This window comes from Panthera uncia (genome assembly GCF_023721935.1).
Source record: "Panthera uncia isolate 11264 chromosome D3 unlocalized genomic scaffold, Puncia_PCG_1.0 HiC_scaffold_8, whole genome shotgun sequence".
In the NCBI taxonomy this organism is placed as follows: Eukaryota; Metazoa; Chordata; class Mammalia; order Carnivora; family Felidae; genus Panthera; species Panthera uncia.
Window position 1 is genome coordinate 58,684,205 of NW_026057586.1, and position 15,745 is coordinate 58,699,949.

The window sequence follows — 15,745 nt, forward strand, 5'->3', positions numbered from 1 at the left end:
TTTCCCTCTTTGGCCTTCCATGTAGGCTACGTTTCTGTTCTAGAACACAGAAAGGGTTCTTTTTCTGACTAGAAGATCTCATTCTAATCCCTGGAAACACTTGAATTTTTTGACCAAAAAACCCACAAAGAAAAAAAAAACCCCTGCTTTGAAGAAGGTTAAGAGTTAAAGTAGCAAGACTGTTACGCAAAGGTTGCCTTAAAAAAAGAAACCCTAGCCTTGTTACTGCTTCCCATGACACTGCCCGCTGGACAGCTAGCAACACAGGAAAGGAACGACTGACACAGAGGCTTGGGAACTTGGAAACCCGACTTTAGAGCATATGCCCTAAAACACTGTCTCTGGGCAGTGTGCTTCCTTACCATTTTATAGCCCAGCTGACAAAAATCTACACATGCAAAAATTACACATGAACTACTTATGCTGGGCAGCAGTTAGTGTCCCAGTTTTGGACTAAAGTTCTCTGCCTTTCAAAAATGTGGACGTTTTCTGATAGTTTTGAAGGAAATGGCTACCCCAATGGCAGAATCAGAAACGAGAAAGCATCCAAAATTAAGGTATATCCCTACAAAACACCCTCTGGCTATGGAAAACTAAGGCACAGTTACTGAAATTAACAGAAGTTAAACACGTCCTCAGATTTCAATAAAACTACAAATTCAAGCATTCTGTAGCCTAAGCAGAAAATGCCCAACACGGCCCACTGATACTTTCCTGTAGAACATCTGACACAGGCAGTTTGTGCATCAAGTGTCTCATCCTTCTGCGCTCTCTGAGGCTGGGATTTCGGTCTGGTTTGTGGCTGCTAGATATTTAGTGCTTAGGAAAGTATCTGGCACAATAGTAGCTGCTCAGTAAGTAACGTTGAGGGAACGAGTCCATGCACAGGTTATGCAAGTGTCATTATTACAGGCAGAAAGGATACCATAACAAATTTAAATTGCAGCAGGCTTAAGAGATAATTTAGAAAGAAAACTGACTAAATCACAATATAGTATTTGTGCTGAAATCTCTCAACTGCAGCCTGTAAATTTATGGTACTATTTTAAGTCAAATAGTATTAGCCATCTTTGGAAACCAAGGTCATATCCTAAAACTCGCATGTACATGTAGGTCTTTTTAAAAAGCATGCTATGCATAGCACTTTTAGCTATTTATTAAAACATTTTAATGTTTCAGTTGACATTTGTTAGTGCTACGATGGCAGAGAACTAGCAGGTACTATAATGCAGTGAGAGCCCCCAGAACAGGCCAAAAAAGCTGGGCTAGCAATCTTTTTTTCATAAAAATGGAGCATAAGATTCATTCAAAATAGCAGTTACTAAAGCCTGATCAACTGAATAAATGAATAGTAAAATTTGCAAAGCTAAAAACTATAAATGTTTACCAAAAATTGAGTACCCTCAGCTATGAACATCCTTAGTTTGAGGTGTAATTCTCTGTGTCTCACTGCTCCTCATCTGGGGTGGACAAGTGTGGAAGGGCTGGAGACAAACTACTAAGGGAAGATTCTGACGAAGCTTCTGACAAAACAAAAGCCTCAGTAGTTGCTACATCACCAAGCTGTCATATACTGTGGAATCCTGGGTCATGGGTAAAGATCAGTGACAGAAGCCACACTGAGAAATGAGCAAAGAAAGTGGTAAGATTGTTTTTCATAAAAAATAATCTACCATGAGATAAAAAATAGGATACTCTATTAGAAATATTCCATCCTCTGTTCTTGCCCTTGTTTCATTATATAGTAAAAAGGAATGAGCAAAATAAATAAATAAATAAAAAGGAATGAACTAGTGATACATGGAATAACCAGGATAAATCTCAAAAACACGATGCTAAGCGACAGAAGTCAGACTCAAAAAAGGCTTATATTACTTGATTACATTTATGTGGCATTCCGCAAGAGGCAAAATGACAGGAACAGAAAACAGGTCAGTGGTTGCTAGTGGCTGGGCAGGAAAGGACTGGCTACAGGTGCACAAAGGAATGTTCTAGGGTGATGGTAACAGTTCTGCATCTTGACAGTGGTGAGGGTCACACACAACTTTATGTGTGTCTACTCTTCCACAAATGTCTCTTCAGAAGGCTGGATTCTACAGATCTGAATTATATTCCAATAAACCTAACACAAAAGGTTAAAAATGAAACTGACCATCTGCCAGTTAAATTAAAATAACTTTCAGGGGCATCTGGGTGGTTCAGTCGGTTAAGCATCAGACTTTGGCTTAGGTCATGATCTCAGAGGCCGTGGGTTCAAGCCCCACGTCTGGCTCTGTGCTGACGGCTCAGAGCCTGGAGCCTGCTTCAGATTCTGTGTCTCCCTCTCTCTCTGTCCCTCTCCTGCTCTCTCTCTGTCTCTCTCTCAAAAATTAACAAACACTTGGGAAGCCAGGGTGGCTCAGTCAGTTGAGTGACCAATTTCAGCTCAGGTCATGATCTCACGGTTTGTGAGTTCGAGCCTCGCATTGGGCTCTGTGCTGACAGCTCAGAGCCTAGAGCCTGCTTCGGATTCTAGGTCTCCCTCTCTCTCTGCCCTTCCCCCACTTGTGCTCTGTCTGTGTCTCAGAAATAAATAAACATTAAAAAAAATAATAAACATTCAAAAAAATTAAAAAAAATAACTTTCAAATGTCAAGGATATGAATTTGTCTTTAGTCAGATCATTTTTCTCCAAGGGTAAAATTATAGAAAATCTCTGAAAATGATAAATTAAAGCCAAATGAAGATAACTATGATTTTGACCACCCCTGATATAATGTTCAAAGTTTAAAGAAGCAGGTTTTGTATGTTTTAGAACAATACTAAAGGTATCCCTTTATCTGCTTTAAAAATGGGTATTTCCTGGGGTGCCTGGGTGGCTCAGTTCAGCGTCCGAATTTGGCTCAGGTCATGATCTCACGGCTCTCGTGAGTTCAAGCCTTGCATCAGGCTCTCTGCTGTCAGCACAGAGACTGTTTGGATCCTCTGTCCCGTTCTCTCTCTGCCTCTCCCCTGCTCACATGAGCTCTCTATCAAAAATAAAAATAAACAGTAAAAGAAAATGGTATTTCCCAACACTGAGCAAACCGACAGCTTAGAAATTTTAGCTTCTGAAACTAACAAGAAAAAGAAAGAAAAGAAAACCCACAAAGTGATAGATCTGAAGATGCGTAGTTACAGGACTTTTCCAAAATTGTTTTTTGTTTGGAATACTATTTCACTGAATGGTTACAGAAAGTCATGAGGAGGGCTTTAGTCTTCAAAGGGAAAGGCAACACTTGCATCGGGTCCCAGCCCCAGTGGGCAGAACAATGGGGACTGTTCCAGCGTGCCTCATCTCCCACAGACTGCCTTAGAACATATTGCCCCTTAGAAAGAGGCCCCTCTTTATTCTAACATCAAACAACCTTTAGGGCTATTGTTCACAATGAAAGAATCTGGGTGATACACAAATAACCCAATGGAAAAAAAGTCAAAACTGAGAAAAAGAAATCCAGTTGACTCTTATACACGTTTACAGCTCTTAAAACACCACGTTCCACAGGAAACATATCTCTGTTACTAGACCACAGTCCCTTCTTAAAAAGGAACACTGCATCTGCTGCTATTTTATAAAAAAGTTAATGAAACCCAGAGCAAAATAGTTAAGGCACAGCTCCAGATTTGAAATGGTACATGTAAAGCACGGTTTGAATGATTGTGAACATTTCAGGGCAAGTGATTTGTAAATCAACAAATCTGTATATGTATGCTACCATCAGAAACACAGGGATGAGCTTATCTAAGTGAAATTTACGAAATAATCAGATTAAGCGTATTTACCAAGACAAGAACACATGACGATGGTGAAAACAAATTCTTAAAAGGCAATTTTTCTAGGAAAAAGGGTCACCAAATGATAGTTTATATCAGCTTTAGGGTAAAGAACTTGATGGACTCTTCCATACCTTTAACGTCTGGATCATCAATATGCGGCTCTAGATTTTCTATCATTTCTTCAAGTTCCTTTCTGGTGGCCATAGTGATATTTGAAGAACCTGGTATGGTGACTTCAGGTGTTTCTTCTGGTCTCTCTGGGCTGAGTATATTCCCAGAGCCCTGCTCAAGCTCTATATCTAGATCTATTTCAGGAAGAGGAGTCCTCCAGAAATGGAAGGAGTTGTACAATTCCTGATCTAAGAGAGCTGAATCTGGTGAGCTGGTGCCACCCTCTGGCCGTAATGTAGATTTGTAGTTAGCGGGCTTTTTATCATTCTCATTACTAGCTGCTTCCTGATGAGATTCTGAGGACAAAGTACAAAGTAAAGAGCTGTCCATTGGAACACTTATTTCACCTGGAGATTTCCTAGATGTTTCAGCATGTTCTTCCACCATGTTTTCCAGTTTGACACTGGAATTACTAATACTGGGATCTGAAGAAACATCCTCTGGCCTGATTTGTACATCCTCTGGGACTTCTTGATCTCTGATCCTTTTATTGTTTCAGTTGGGGAAAAAAGAAATGAAAGTATAAAAATAATTACTGGAAAAAACTCAATGAAAGATACTACATAAAGTATTTAAACAAGTTAAATATTAAAAATTAAAAAGATTATCCACACAAACTGTATAGTTTATGTACTGGTAATGCTTCTTTTTCCATCAGTTGTTCTGTGTTCAGAGATGTAAATATCTGTTAAGCATAAGTCTAGATATTAAAGTATTACAAGAGTTGGAAAAGATAACACTGTAGAATCCCAGGATTCTTAAATGCCATGCTAATTTCAATAAACTAAAGAAAAACTGTAGGAAGATAAATTCCTACAATGCATTTAAAAAATGATCTGATTCTGAGGATTATGGTATTGCCACTGCTCCAATGACATTGAAAAGCTGAGAAATAAAACTTACTTGTTTACATAAAAAAGGAAAAAACCTCTATAATAGTGTTAGAAAAGATCCTATCTGACAAAATGTTAAAATTCACTTAAGTGTAAATAAAGGTTTTTAAATTTCTTCCACTCTTTCCAGCTCTACTCCCAAAGATTTTTTTTCAAAATAGAGTCACGACTTAATTGATAAGGACAGATGGTACAAGCTCCTAAATTCGAGTCCACTGATTATTACCATCCATTGTCTAAACTAAAGCGCTATAGTAAGTTTGAATGTTTATCCCTTATATTTTATCTGATTCAATTAAATTTAACAAACACATATTGAGCACCTACTAGGAGCCAGGAAATGAAGCCAGCGCTGAGGATCCACATGGGAATGAGATGCAGGCCTTGTCAGGGTGATTACAATTGGAGGCAGACAGGAGAAACAAACATGCAAGCCAAGTACCTGCCACACAGAGTGGTGAGCACTGTGAATGGAGCTGAAATTCAAAGGCTTAGAGGAGATGACAGGAGTGGTGTTTGGAAGAACCAGTAAATGTTTATGAGGCTAAGGGGAAGAAAACGCACTCAAGAAAGAAAAAGCATATGCAAAAGCAGGAGTGACAGAGTATTATATACTCAGAAAGCCACCCGGAGTTTCTTACAGCTAAGAGAAGGGAATGACAGGTGACCAGGGTGAAAAACTTCACCAGCACCACCATGTGCCCTGCCAAACACCTATGGAATGGATCCTATGGGCTACAGGGGATAATGTAGGAATTAGGAAAACTGCATTTTACATGCGTTATTTTTGAGAGAACATTCTGGAAGTGGTGTAGGAAATGGGGTGGAGGTGAGATAGAAGGCAGGGACAATGGGAAGGGCGGTGAGAGGCAATGAGGACTTTGTGAATGAAGGCAAGGCTGGGGCTAGAGAAGAAGTAAACACATTCAAATGATGACAAGACCAATAGGGTATGTTTACTTGTTCCATGCTGGGGACAGAAAACAAAAGGGAGGAATCTGGAAACTGCCAAATTTCTGGCTAGTGTGACAGAACAGATCCTGGTAGCACCAAATGAAAGTGGAAAATGCCAGAACAGTTTAATGAGAAAGCTAATGGGGTTCTGGTTTGGACAGGCTATGTGAGCTATCTAGGGTGCGTTCCAGGTGGGGATGCCCACGGGAAACTGGTCAGACACCGGGGACAGATCTGGAGGTCACCAACTCAGAAGGATGTGTGCGGGGCTTTGATGCGTGCAAGGCGAGAAAGGTCAATGAAAACACGATGGGCACAGAGTAACAGAGCGGGGGCGTTTTTCTCGTGATGCCTGAGAGAGGTGAGCAGAGATGTAGCAAGTGCAGACATGGGAGACTGGCAAAACCGATGAGAAAGCATCATCTTTGGAGAAGAAAGAACATGCGCTCAAGAACACAGGTGCACAAATTAAATGGGGAAAGAGCCACCTCTTTCTAAGGAATATGAAAGGGAAGTAAGGATGAGTGGTGCAGGTCAATCTGAAGGTGAACGTGAGGAAAAAAAATTAAAGGTGCTCCCTTGAAACAGCATGTGCCTTTAAACAGACACAGTAAAAGATACTAAACAGGGGCTCACCAGGACCGAGCAAACCGAAGGGGCCGTTAACAGCTGTGTAATATCCCAGGTAAGTAGCCACCGAGAAATTACCAACTCCCCCCAGTTGGGCTTTATCTCATAGTAATGTTCACATTGTTTTCCAAGATATGTATTTTTAAAAACACGTGATTATTTTAAAGAAACTTCAAAAACATAGAAAAAAATATGTAAGAAGTCATCTGAAAACATACCACACAACGACAGCATTTAAATTCTGGTGTTTCCCTTCTATTCTTAGGACTACAGTCAGTCAGGGTACACAGGGTTACAGTCAGGGTACATAGGAGAGTTGTTACGCCTGTGGGAGCGCTGGGCCCCGAGGTCTCGGCCCTTGTCCCCAGTGCCCTCACTGCACCCCCATAAACCTGGGTTCGGATTCCAGTTACTCCTTATTCATGCAGAAGGGATTGGCTTAGACAACCTGTAAGATTCCTTCCCTCCCCGAAACTGTTCCTGAAGCTAGTGCTGCCATGCCAAATAAATTTCTTCTACATGAGTATTTTCCAATCATGTGCTCCTTACTGGAAGACATCGTTTTACTTTTGTTTAAAGAATTTTAATGGGATAATTGGTGAAATTTGAATGGAGTCTCTAGATTACTGCATGGATGTTAACTTCTTAATTTTGGTAACTGGACTGTGGTTTTGTAGTCATGTCTGCATTTTGAGTAAACACATGCTGAAATATTTAAGAGAGGTAAAAAGAGTATCATGTCTAAAACATTTTCAAAGAACTCAAGAAAAACAGTGAAGCAAATATAGTAAAATATTCCCACTTGGAGGATCTGAAGGTATATGGGATTCTCTAAGCTATTTTTGCTATTTTTTGATATGAAAATTAAATTTTTAATAATTACAGTAACAAGACATTGCTTGGTGGGAGTGTGGACTAAAGGGGTTAAAACTTGTAAGACTTCATCTGTTATCTGATAAATTAAAAACACCTGCATTTAAAATACACAAAAAGAATACAATTAAAAGCCCATTCAGGGGCACCTGGCTGTCTCAGTTGGTGCAGCATATAACTCTTGATCTTGGGGTTGTGAATTTGAGCCCCACGTTGGGCATAGAGCCTACTTAAAAATGAATAAATAAACTCATTTAAAAAAAAAAAGTCATTCAGTGATGTAAAACTATTCCACGGGCCTGAAGTTCCTTGATTACTACTCTTACCGTGGCATTAAGATTAAATTTTAGGGGGGCCTGGGTGGCTCAGTCAGTTGAGCTTCCGACTTCAGCTCAGGTCATGATCTCACAGTCCGTGAGTTCGAGCCCCATGTCAGGCTCTGTGCTGACAGCTCAGAGCCTGGAGCCTGCTTTGGATTCTGTGTCTCCCTCTCTCTGCCCCCAGGCCCCACTCACATTCTCTCTCTCTTAAAAATAAAATAAAAACATAAAAAAGATTAAATTTTAATATTCTTAGCCAAAATGAAGAAGAAGAATGGCCAAGTCATTCTATTTGCCTGATGTTACCATACTAGTCTGTATTTAAAACTCCTAGTAAGGGGGTACAGAGGTTGCTCAGTCGGTTGAGCACCCTACTTCGGCTCCGGTCACGATCTCGCGGTCCGTGAGTTTGAGCCCCACATCGGGCTCGCTGCTGTCAGCCTGTCAGCACAGGGCCCATTCTGGATCCTCTGTCCCCCTCTCTCTGCCCCTCATCTGCTTGTGCTCTCCCAAAAATAAATAAACATTAAAAAAACAAAACAAACAAAAAACTCCTAGGATGGTTTTAAAGAGACAAAAAAATTCTTCCTACGATTAAATTCTGGGAAGAATGACATGTATGGATAACAGTTGCTTCAAACTGTCAAAAATATAAATTATCTAAACACTGAATTTTCCTGGAGCTAGGTTAACAGTCAATGCAAGATCAAGCTGCTAAATACCAAAATTCTGATGTTCTTAGTTGTCAGATTTCAAATGCTATCATACAAGCACACGTTGTTTTGAAACCTGGGGAGACCTCTGATTCTGCAAAATGAGATAATTATCCTATCTCCTAAGAGATGTAGGTAATAAGAGCACAAGAGGGTAAGCCAGAAATTTCTGTAACAGAATCTTAATTTTCCTTTAGCATCTACCTAAGTTTCCTATTAGAGACTCCAGGTCTACAAGAATAAGTACATTGTATTTCAAGGAGAAAATGACCTGTGGGACATCTGGTTAAAGAAGTTCTGTATCCTGACATGAAAGAAAAGAACATAAACCTCTTTCTAGTACTGTGAAATAAATAAATGGAGTTTTCGCATTAGTGAAATAAATTTGTACCAACAGCAATCTCACTTTCACGCAGCTGGCACTGGGCTAAAGTGACAAAAACTGGCATAAGTGGCATAGCTACGTAAAGCTTCTGAGATTAAATTATTTCCAGAGCGCCTGGGTGGCTCAGTTGGTTAAGCGTCTGACTTCGGCTCAGGTCATATCTCACGGCTTGCGGGGCTCGCTGTTGTCAGCACAGAGCCCACTTTGGATCCTCTGTCCCTCTCTCTGCCCCTCCCTGACTCACGCTATCTCTCGTTCAAAAACCAATAAGCATTAAAATACATTTTTTAAATAAATTATTTCCTTACAATTCATTCAGGGTTTATTATGTGCCAACCATGTGGTAGGCTCAGTGAAAGTGTTCTTTTACATGAAAATAAAAAACTAGATTGCCAGAGCAGATGGACTTGTAGTCTACTAGGTGATATCTGCAAATGCACAACTGAAAAGCTATGGATCAGAAATTAGAATTCTCATTCCACTGCTAGTGTCAGCCAAGATGCAAAAGCTCTGAATTTCCCAAAAACTCAGGAAAAGATTTGTGGAGGTAGTGAGTCCAGAGACAGCAAGCATGCTGACATTCACTTTGTTACATGAGATATGGGTGGAACAGAACAGCTCTCGAACAGAAAGCAGGGAGAATCAAAAGGACATAGTGTATTCAGAGAATAATATAACACTTGATTTGACTAAGAAGAGAATGCTTATTTTACATAATTTAAAAATGCAAATTTAAACGTTTAACTCTGCTTCTGGAAGCAGCCTTTATTAATACCTTCAAAGCATTAATAGCCTGATCTAGGATGAGTGAAAGATAAATCTGGTATATAAAGTCAGAGGTTTAAAATCCACTAATGCTTCAAAGTATTAAGTGATATTGAATTGTTTCCAGAATCAGATTAAACTATATAATAAATAAATAGTAGTGGAAACAGGCTGTCAAAAACTTGCTTACTTTGTAAGACCTGAATTCCAGGAAAACTGAGAGGACCTTGAGAACAGGAACCAAGTTCCTGATTTCTATCTACAGGAGCTGGTTCATAGTAGGTGCTCAATTAATTTCTGCATAATCAACCAATCAATCCTAAATAACAAAACAAGTTTTACGACAGCTTAAAACCAAAGCCAGTATAGAATTAAGAGAGGGTAAACAAACTAATGGTTCTGACATGAGTAATACAGGGGACTACTTTTTTTGAAGTCAGGAAGTAAAACTACACAAAAGCTTTTATAGTACAACTCCCTCCTTAGCCGCAAATTCTCTTCCCTCCCCTATACCGTTAACACGATTCAATCAAGTCTAACAATATAGTGAAAACCCAATGCTACAAATAGTACTGACTTGACATTAAGACATGCTTCATTACAATGGAAGAGGAATTAATTAAGGTTTGCAGGTAAAAGATAGCTACCTTCACACAGCTCTTCCAATAATGTTCTACACCAACAGTCAGTACAACTACTGGCCATGACAGTCACACCAACTATTTTGGTCAGTAAAGTTTTACTGGAACACAGCCACGCCCATCTATTTATGCACGGTCTATGGCTGCTTTCATGCTGCAAGGGCAGAGCTGAGTGGTCGTGGCAGACATTGAAAATATTTATTTAGCCTTGGGAAAAAGGTTGCTGACCCCTGACCTATACAATTCTCTGTAAATTCGTATTTTCACTTACTAAACTCTCTCCAGATTTAAAAATAAATAAAACTTATGTAATAGTCTTTGTACAATTAGGTAGTGAACAAGGCAGTGAACACTGACTTTAAAAATGAAAAACAGATAACATTTCCCCCCCCGCCCCCATCATCATTTTTGTCAAACTCCTTGCAGCAGCTGTTTTTCAAAAGAACTGACAGAATTTGCTCGCTAGGAAGACAGGTTTAGAGTGATTTTCTTCCTTTACAAAAAACAGTACCTCAGGTTTGTTTGGCTATTCAGCAGGACAGTAGGAGAACGGGCAAAAAGGTAAAACAAGGCAGCAGAGAAGAAAGGAAGAACTGCCAAATCAAAACACCAAGAAAGCAAATATCACAGTATCAAGACCTACAGAAGAAAATGTCCATTAGCATCATGACAAGGGAGGGACAAGACACTATGGCAACTTAAGCATTATAGTAGGGACTGTTTCAAAACCAGGTTCTAAATTATTTCAAGTGCACACCTGTGAAGTGCATATTTCCCATGCACCAAGTTAGGCTTGAATTTTTTCCCCTAAGTATATAATAAATTTTAAAAACTAAAACTCAGAATGTCTTAATGTAAAAAAGGTTTAAAAATAAAAAATCAGAGTTGTCCTTTGTATTTTAAAATTTAGCTGCCCTATTACATTTACAGTTGATATTCTAGTTAATAAGCACATTAATTTGGTGCTAATCATTACAATGCTTTTCCCCTCCATGAGAGATAATCATCATTCTGCAGAGTTCAAGATCCACAATTAAATTAACTGACTGAAAGGAAAAATAATAGTAAGAAATGGACTATATACTAAAACATATTCCCAAATTAGGTTCTATCCCTTAAAAAACTACTCTTTAGGTTGTACAATCATTACTCCGTCTATTCTAAATGTCAACAGATGGCTTACTAGGTAACTAACCTGTTAAATAAACTTACTGATTAAAAAGCTATCATATCTCTCATTTACACTTCTCTCCACGGCCAGGGTCAAGCTCACTGCTACATGCATCTTCATCTTCTCATTTAAGACACAAATCACCAGAGGCATTTAACAAATGTATTTACAATACAGCTCTTCAAAAATATTTACCCATTTTTACAATCGAGACAAGTAGCAAAGGCTCCAAAAAGAACATTTATTATGAAACAGAGGAAATGAAAATCTGTTCACAGGCAATAAAGCTGGAAAGTAAAGTTTGAAGAAATCATACCTATTTTTGTCTTCTACTGATGTATCTTCTGAGCTTTTGCTTTCTTCTTTAAAATACTGGCCTGAGCTAGACGGATTAGCAAAAGTAGATATGAAAGGTCCCAAAGACTGAAAAGCTGCTTGGCGAACCTAGGAAGAAAAAGAGGAGGTAAAAATAAGGGATTATTAACAATCTACTGGCCATATACTGAAGTATGGTTAAGACAGGAGTAAGGTATTCTAAAAAACTCTCCCAGATTCAGAACTATAAATCGTTCTTCAGCTAGGATTTAAGATTCTTTATAAACTATTCTGTTTTTTTACTTTCAACTTTAAAATCTGGCTTGAATATTCCAATCGTTAGAATATGAATATGAGAGCCCATAGAGCATTTGCATGGGACTAAAGGAGGTACTGCAGTGTTCTCAAGGAAACCAAGATTGCCAAACAGAAAATACAGGGCAATAAAGTAAAAAAATGTGATAATCCATTTCATGTTTTCTGGTAGGAAAGACTGTAATTTGCTCACTAAAAGGAAACAAGACAGATGTGCCAAAACTACAGACTTAATCAGAAATAGAATACTATTTCACAAAAAACTGGGTACACATACTACTGTTATCCATGAATGTCTCAAGTAGGAAAACTGAAAAAAGGTTATAGAATTTTATTTATCTTATATTGTATTTCTGTATTATTTTTGCAATCAAGATCACAAAAAAAAATTGGGGGAAGAGAGGATTCATGAGAGGAAGCAGAAGGATGGACACAGTCTGACAGAGGTCACTCTGAGGGGAGAAAAACCACAAACCAATTTCTCTAAGATCCTGCCCCTGAGGCATATCAATACCAATACTTTTTCCATGGTTTAAAATGAGGATTATGTGGGGCACCTGGGTGGCTCAGTCAGTTAAACATCAGACTTCAGCTCAGGTCATGATCTCACAGTTTGTGAGTTTGAGCCCCGCATCGGGCTCTGTGCTGACAGCTCAGAGCCTAGAGCTTGCTTCGGACTCTGTGTCTCCCTCTCTCTCTCTGCCCTCCCCAGCCTGCAATCTGTCCCCCTCTCAAAAAATAAATAAAACATTAAAAAAAAGAAAAAAGAAAAAAAAAGATAGCAAAAAGCAGCGTATGTGTGAACTTACAGATTTTTTCCCCTTTATATGGTAAATGTTGCTTCCATAAAAACATAAAAGGTAACTTTTAAGACTATTTTTGCATGAGTGTAGTCTATTCTGGATACTGTTAAAACTCTGAGCTTGTCCCAAATAGGCCTAGGATTTACATATACCTCAAATGACAGATTTAAGGAATCCTTCATTTTAATATAAACACATTCCCAAATTACCAGGAAATACTGCATGTGCAAACAATGATAAAATAAAGTTTCAAAATAAAAACTTCAAATAAGCTATATAATCTTTTCTATCCAGCTCATGTAAGACATTTTTTAAAAAACATTAAAATAGTACTAAGGCTTAACAGTCTTTCCCTTTATGTAGAGTCTATTTGAATATGGAAAGGTCCTGAGATCTATTTCAGGTGTGACAACATAGGAGAGCCACTGACCAGTGAAATGGTTGAAATCGGGGGGAAAAAAAGACCTCCAAAAACCCACAATTTAACACCCCAGGACATAGTCCTAGGGGCAGGCAAACAACAAAACAAGGAATATCTACTCAAAAAAATCTGTAAATATTCAGTAAAAAAACAAAAACGAAAACAAAAACAAAAAAAACCTGAGAGTCTGTGGTATTTAAACCAGGGAGGTAAACCACTACTCCAAACTGTGGCAGCCAGCAACACTGGGCCCCCTCTCTTCTAGCTTCTAGCCAGAGGGATTTTGAGGTTTCTCCTCCTGCCCCAGCTACCTGATGCTGAGGCCAGGTCCTGGACAAGTACAATGGGTGCAGGGGCTCCCTTCTTCTGAACAACGCCTATGGGTAGAATGGAAGCTCTACCTTGGATCTGGCTCAGAACACTGGGCCATGAGAATACTCAGAATACGGCCCCTGCCCCAGTTTATGAGGCCCCTCCTCCAAGATAGAGGAGCCAAGAGTACCTCTGGTTGCCCACCCCGAGGCAGCCACCACTCCCACTCCCACCAAAATGCAGTCATCCCAGGGTGGCTGTGGGCATGCCCAGGGCTGCGCCTCCTGGGGGGGGGGGGGGGGAATAAGAGTCCACTAAAGCATTCCTGCCGGTCACTAAGCAGATAAGTAGGTCATCATAACAAGCCCCAGAGAGGGGTACCAGTCCCCAAATTTGCTGTGTTACCTAAAATGACCAGTTTCAAAAATAAAGAAATAAAAGGCATGAAAAGGAACAAAAAAGTATGATCCATACACTGGGGGAAAAGTTAGGGAACAGAAATTATGTGTGGGAACAGAAATTATGTGTGGGAACAGTAAGATGTTGGACTTAGAAAAAAAACTTCTAAGTGACCATTATAAATTATTGACAGAACAGAATGAAAGCAGGATTAAGGAAGTAAAGCAAGGTATGAGGACAGTGTCCTATCAAATGCATGTTCATGAAGAGAATCAGATGGAAATTCTAGAGTTGAAAAGTACAACAACTGAAATAAAAACACCACATAAACTTAAATAGATCTTAACTGGTAGAAAAAAAGAACTAGTGAACACAAGGTGCATCATTATAGATTAGGCAAGATGAAGAACAGAAAGAAGAAAATGAGGAAAAATGAACAGAATCTCAGAAAATGTGGGACATAAAGTGTACCAACATATGTACAATAGGCATACCAGAAGAGTCGGAAAAGACAGTATTTGGAGAAATGATGGCTTAAAACATCCCAAATTTATTAAAAATCAGTAACATACACATCAAAGAAGCTCAACAAAGTAGGATGAACCAATGGAGATCTATAAATACATTGCAGTAAAAATGCCAGGAGTCAAAAGCAAGAAGAAAATCTTGAAAGCAGCAAAAGGAAAGTGACATATCATTTACAAGGGAACCCCAATAAACACTAATTTCCTGGCAAAAACAGGAGAGACAGACCAGAAGGCAGTGGGGACAACACATTCAACGTGCTCAAAGAAAAACCCCGTTAGCCAAGAATCCTATACCCAACAAAGCTATCTTTCAAAAACGAAGGCAAAATAAAGATATTCCCGAATGAACAGAAATTGAGAATTTACTGCTACCATATTTACATTACGGTAAATATGAAAGGAAGCTCTTCAGGTTGAAAGCCAGTTACCCTGGATGGTAATTCAAAGAAAAAAGAATGATCTCAAATTGGTAACTTAATCTTCTACCTCAAGACACTGGAAAAAGAAGAGCAAAAGCAAGCAGAAGAGAGGGAATAAAGATTAGAGTGGAAGTTAATGAAACAGAGGACAGAAATTTAGAGAAAATCAGTGAAGCCAAAGTTGTAAAAGGCTGAAGAAAACAGAAAAACCTTTAGCAGAAACAAAGAGACAGGACTCAAATTACTAGAGTCAAAAAGAAGGGATATTACTACTAATGTTAGAGAAATGCAAAGATTATGAAGTAAGTACTATGGATCATATACCAGCAAATTAGAGCACTTACGTGAAACAGACGAATTCCTAGACAAACTATCAACTCTGACCCAAGAAGAAATCATCTGAGTAACTCTTTAACAAGTGAAAATAAACTTAATAGCCCTGTAACAAGCGAGTAGTAAAAAAAAAAAACCCCAAAATCAAAACAAAACAAAAAAACCGCACACAAAGAAAAGTTAAAACTGAGATCGCATTACTTATTTCTACTCAACATTTAAAAGAGAACACCAATTCTTCGAAAATTCTCCCAAAACATAGAAGAGGAGGGAGTACTTCCTAAACTTGTTCTATGAGGCATTACTGTGTTAACAAAACAAACAAAAGAAAACAAACAAAAAGCCATCACAAGGAAGCTACAGACCATTATCTTTTACAAAACTATGAAAACCCCTAACAAAATAGTGGCAAACTGAATCCAGCAACACAGCAAGAATTATTACACTATGACCAGGTAAGACTTACTAAAAGTCAGTTAACATCTGAAAATCAATATACCACAACATATCAATAGAATGAACATGATTTACATCTGTACCGAAGTTCTGCCCAGTTTAATAAACAAAAGTAATACGGTAGTTTACTTATT

General features: G+C 38.8%; 1 protein-coding gene across 4 annotated transcripts in view; it reads right to left on the reverse strand.

The window, feature by feature from the left end:
* PPP4R1 (protein phosphatase 4 regulatory subunit 1) overlaps nucleotides 1-15,745 on the reverse strand; it is a 62,770-nt gene that overhangs the window by 17,137 nt on the left and 29,888 nt on the right. For all 4 annotated transcript variants that reach the window (XM_049620425.1, XM_049620424.1, XM_049620427.1 and 1 more), the window contains 2 exons: nucleotides 11,628-11,755; nucleotides 3,927-4,450 (listed from right to left, as the gene is read on the reverse strand). In XM_049620425.1, the coding sequence (XP_049476382.1) occupies nucleotides 3,927-4,450; nucleotides 11,628-11,755 (652 nt within the window). The remainder of the gene's footprint in view (nucleotides 1-3,926; nucleotides 4,451-11,627; nucleotides 11,756-15,745) is intronic.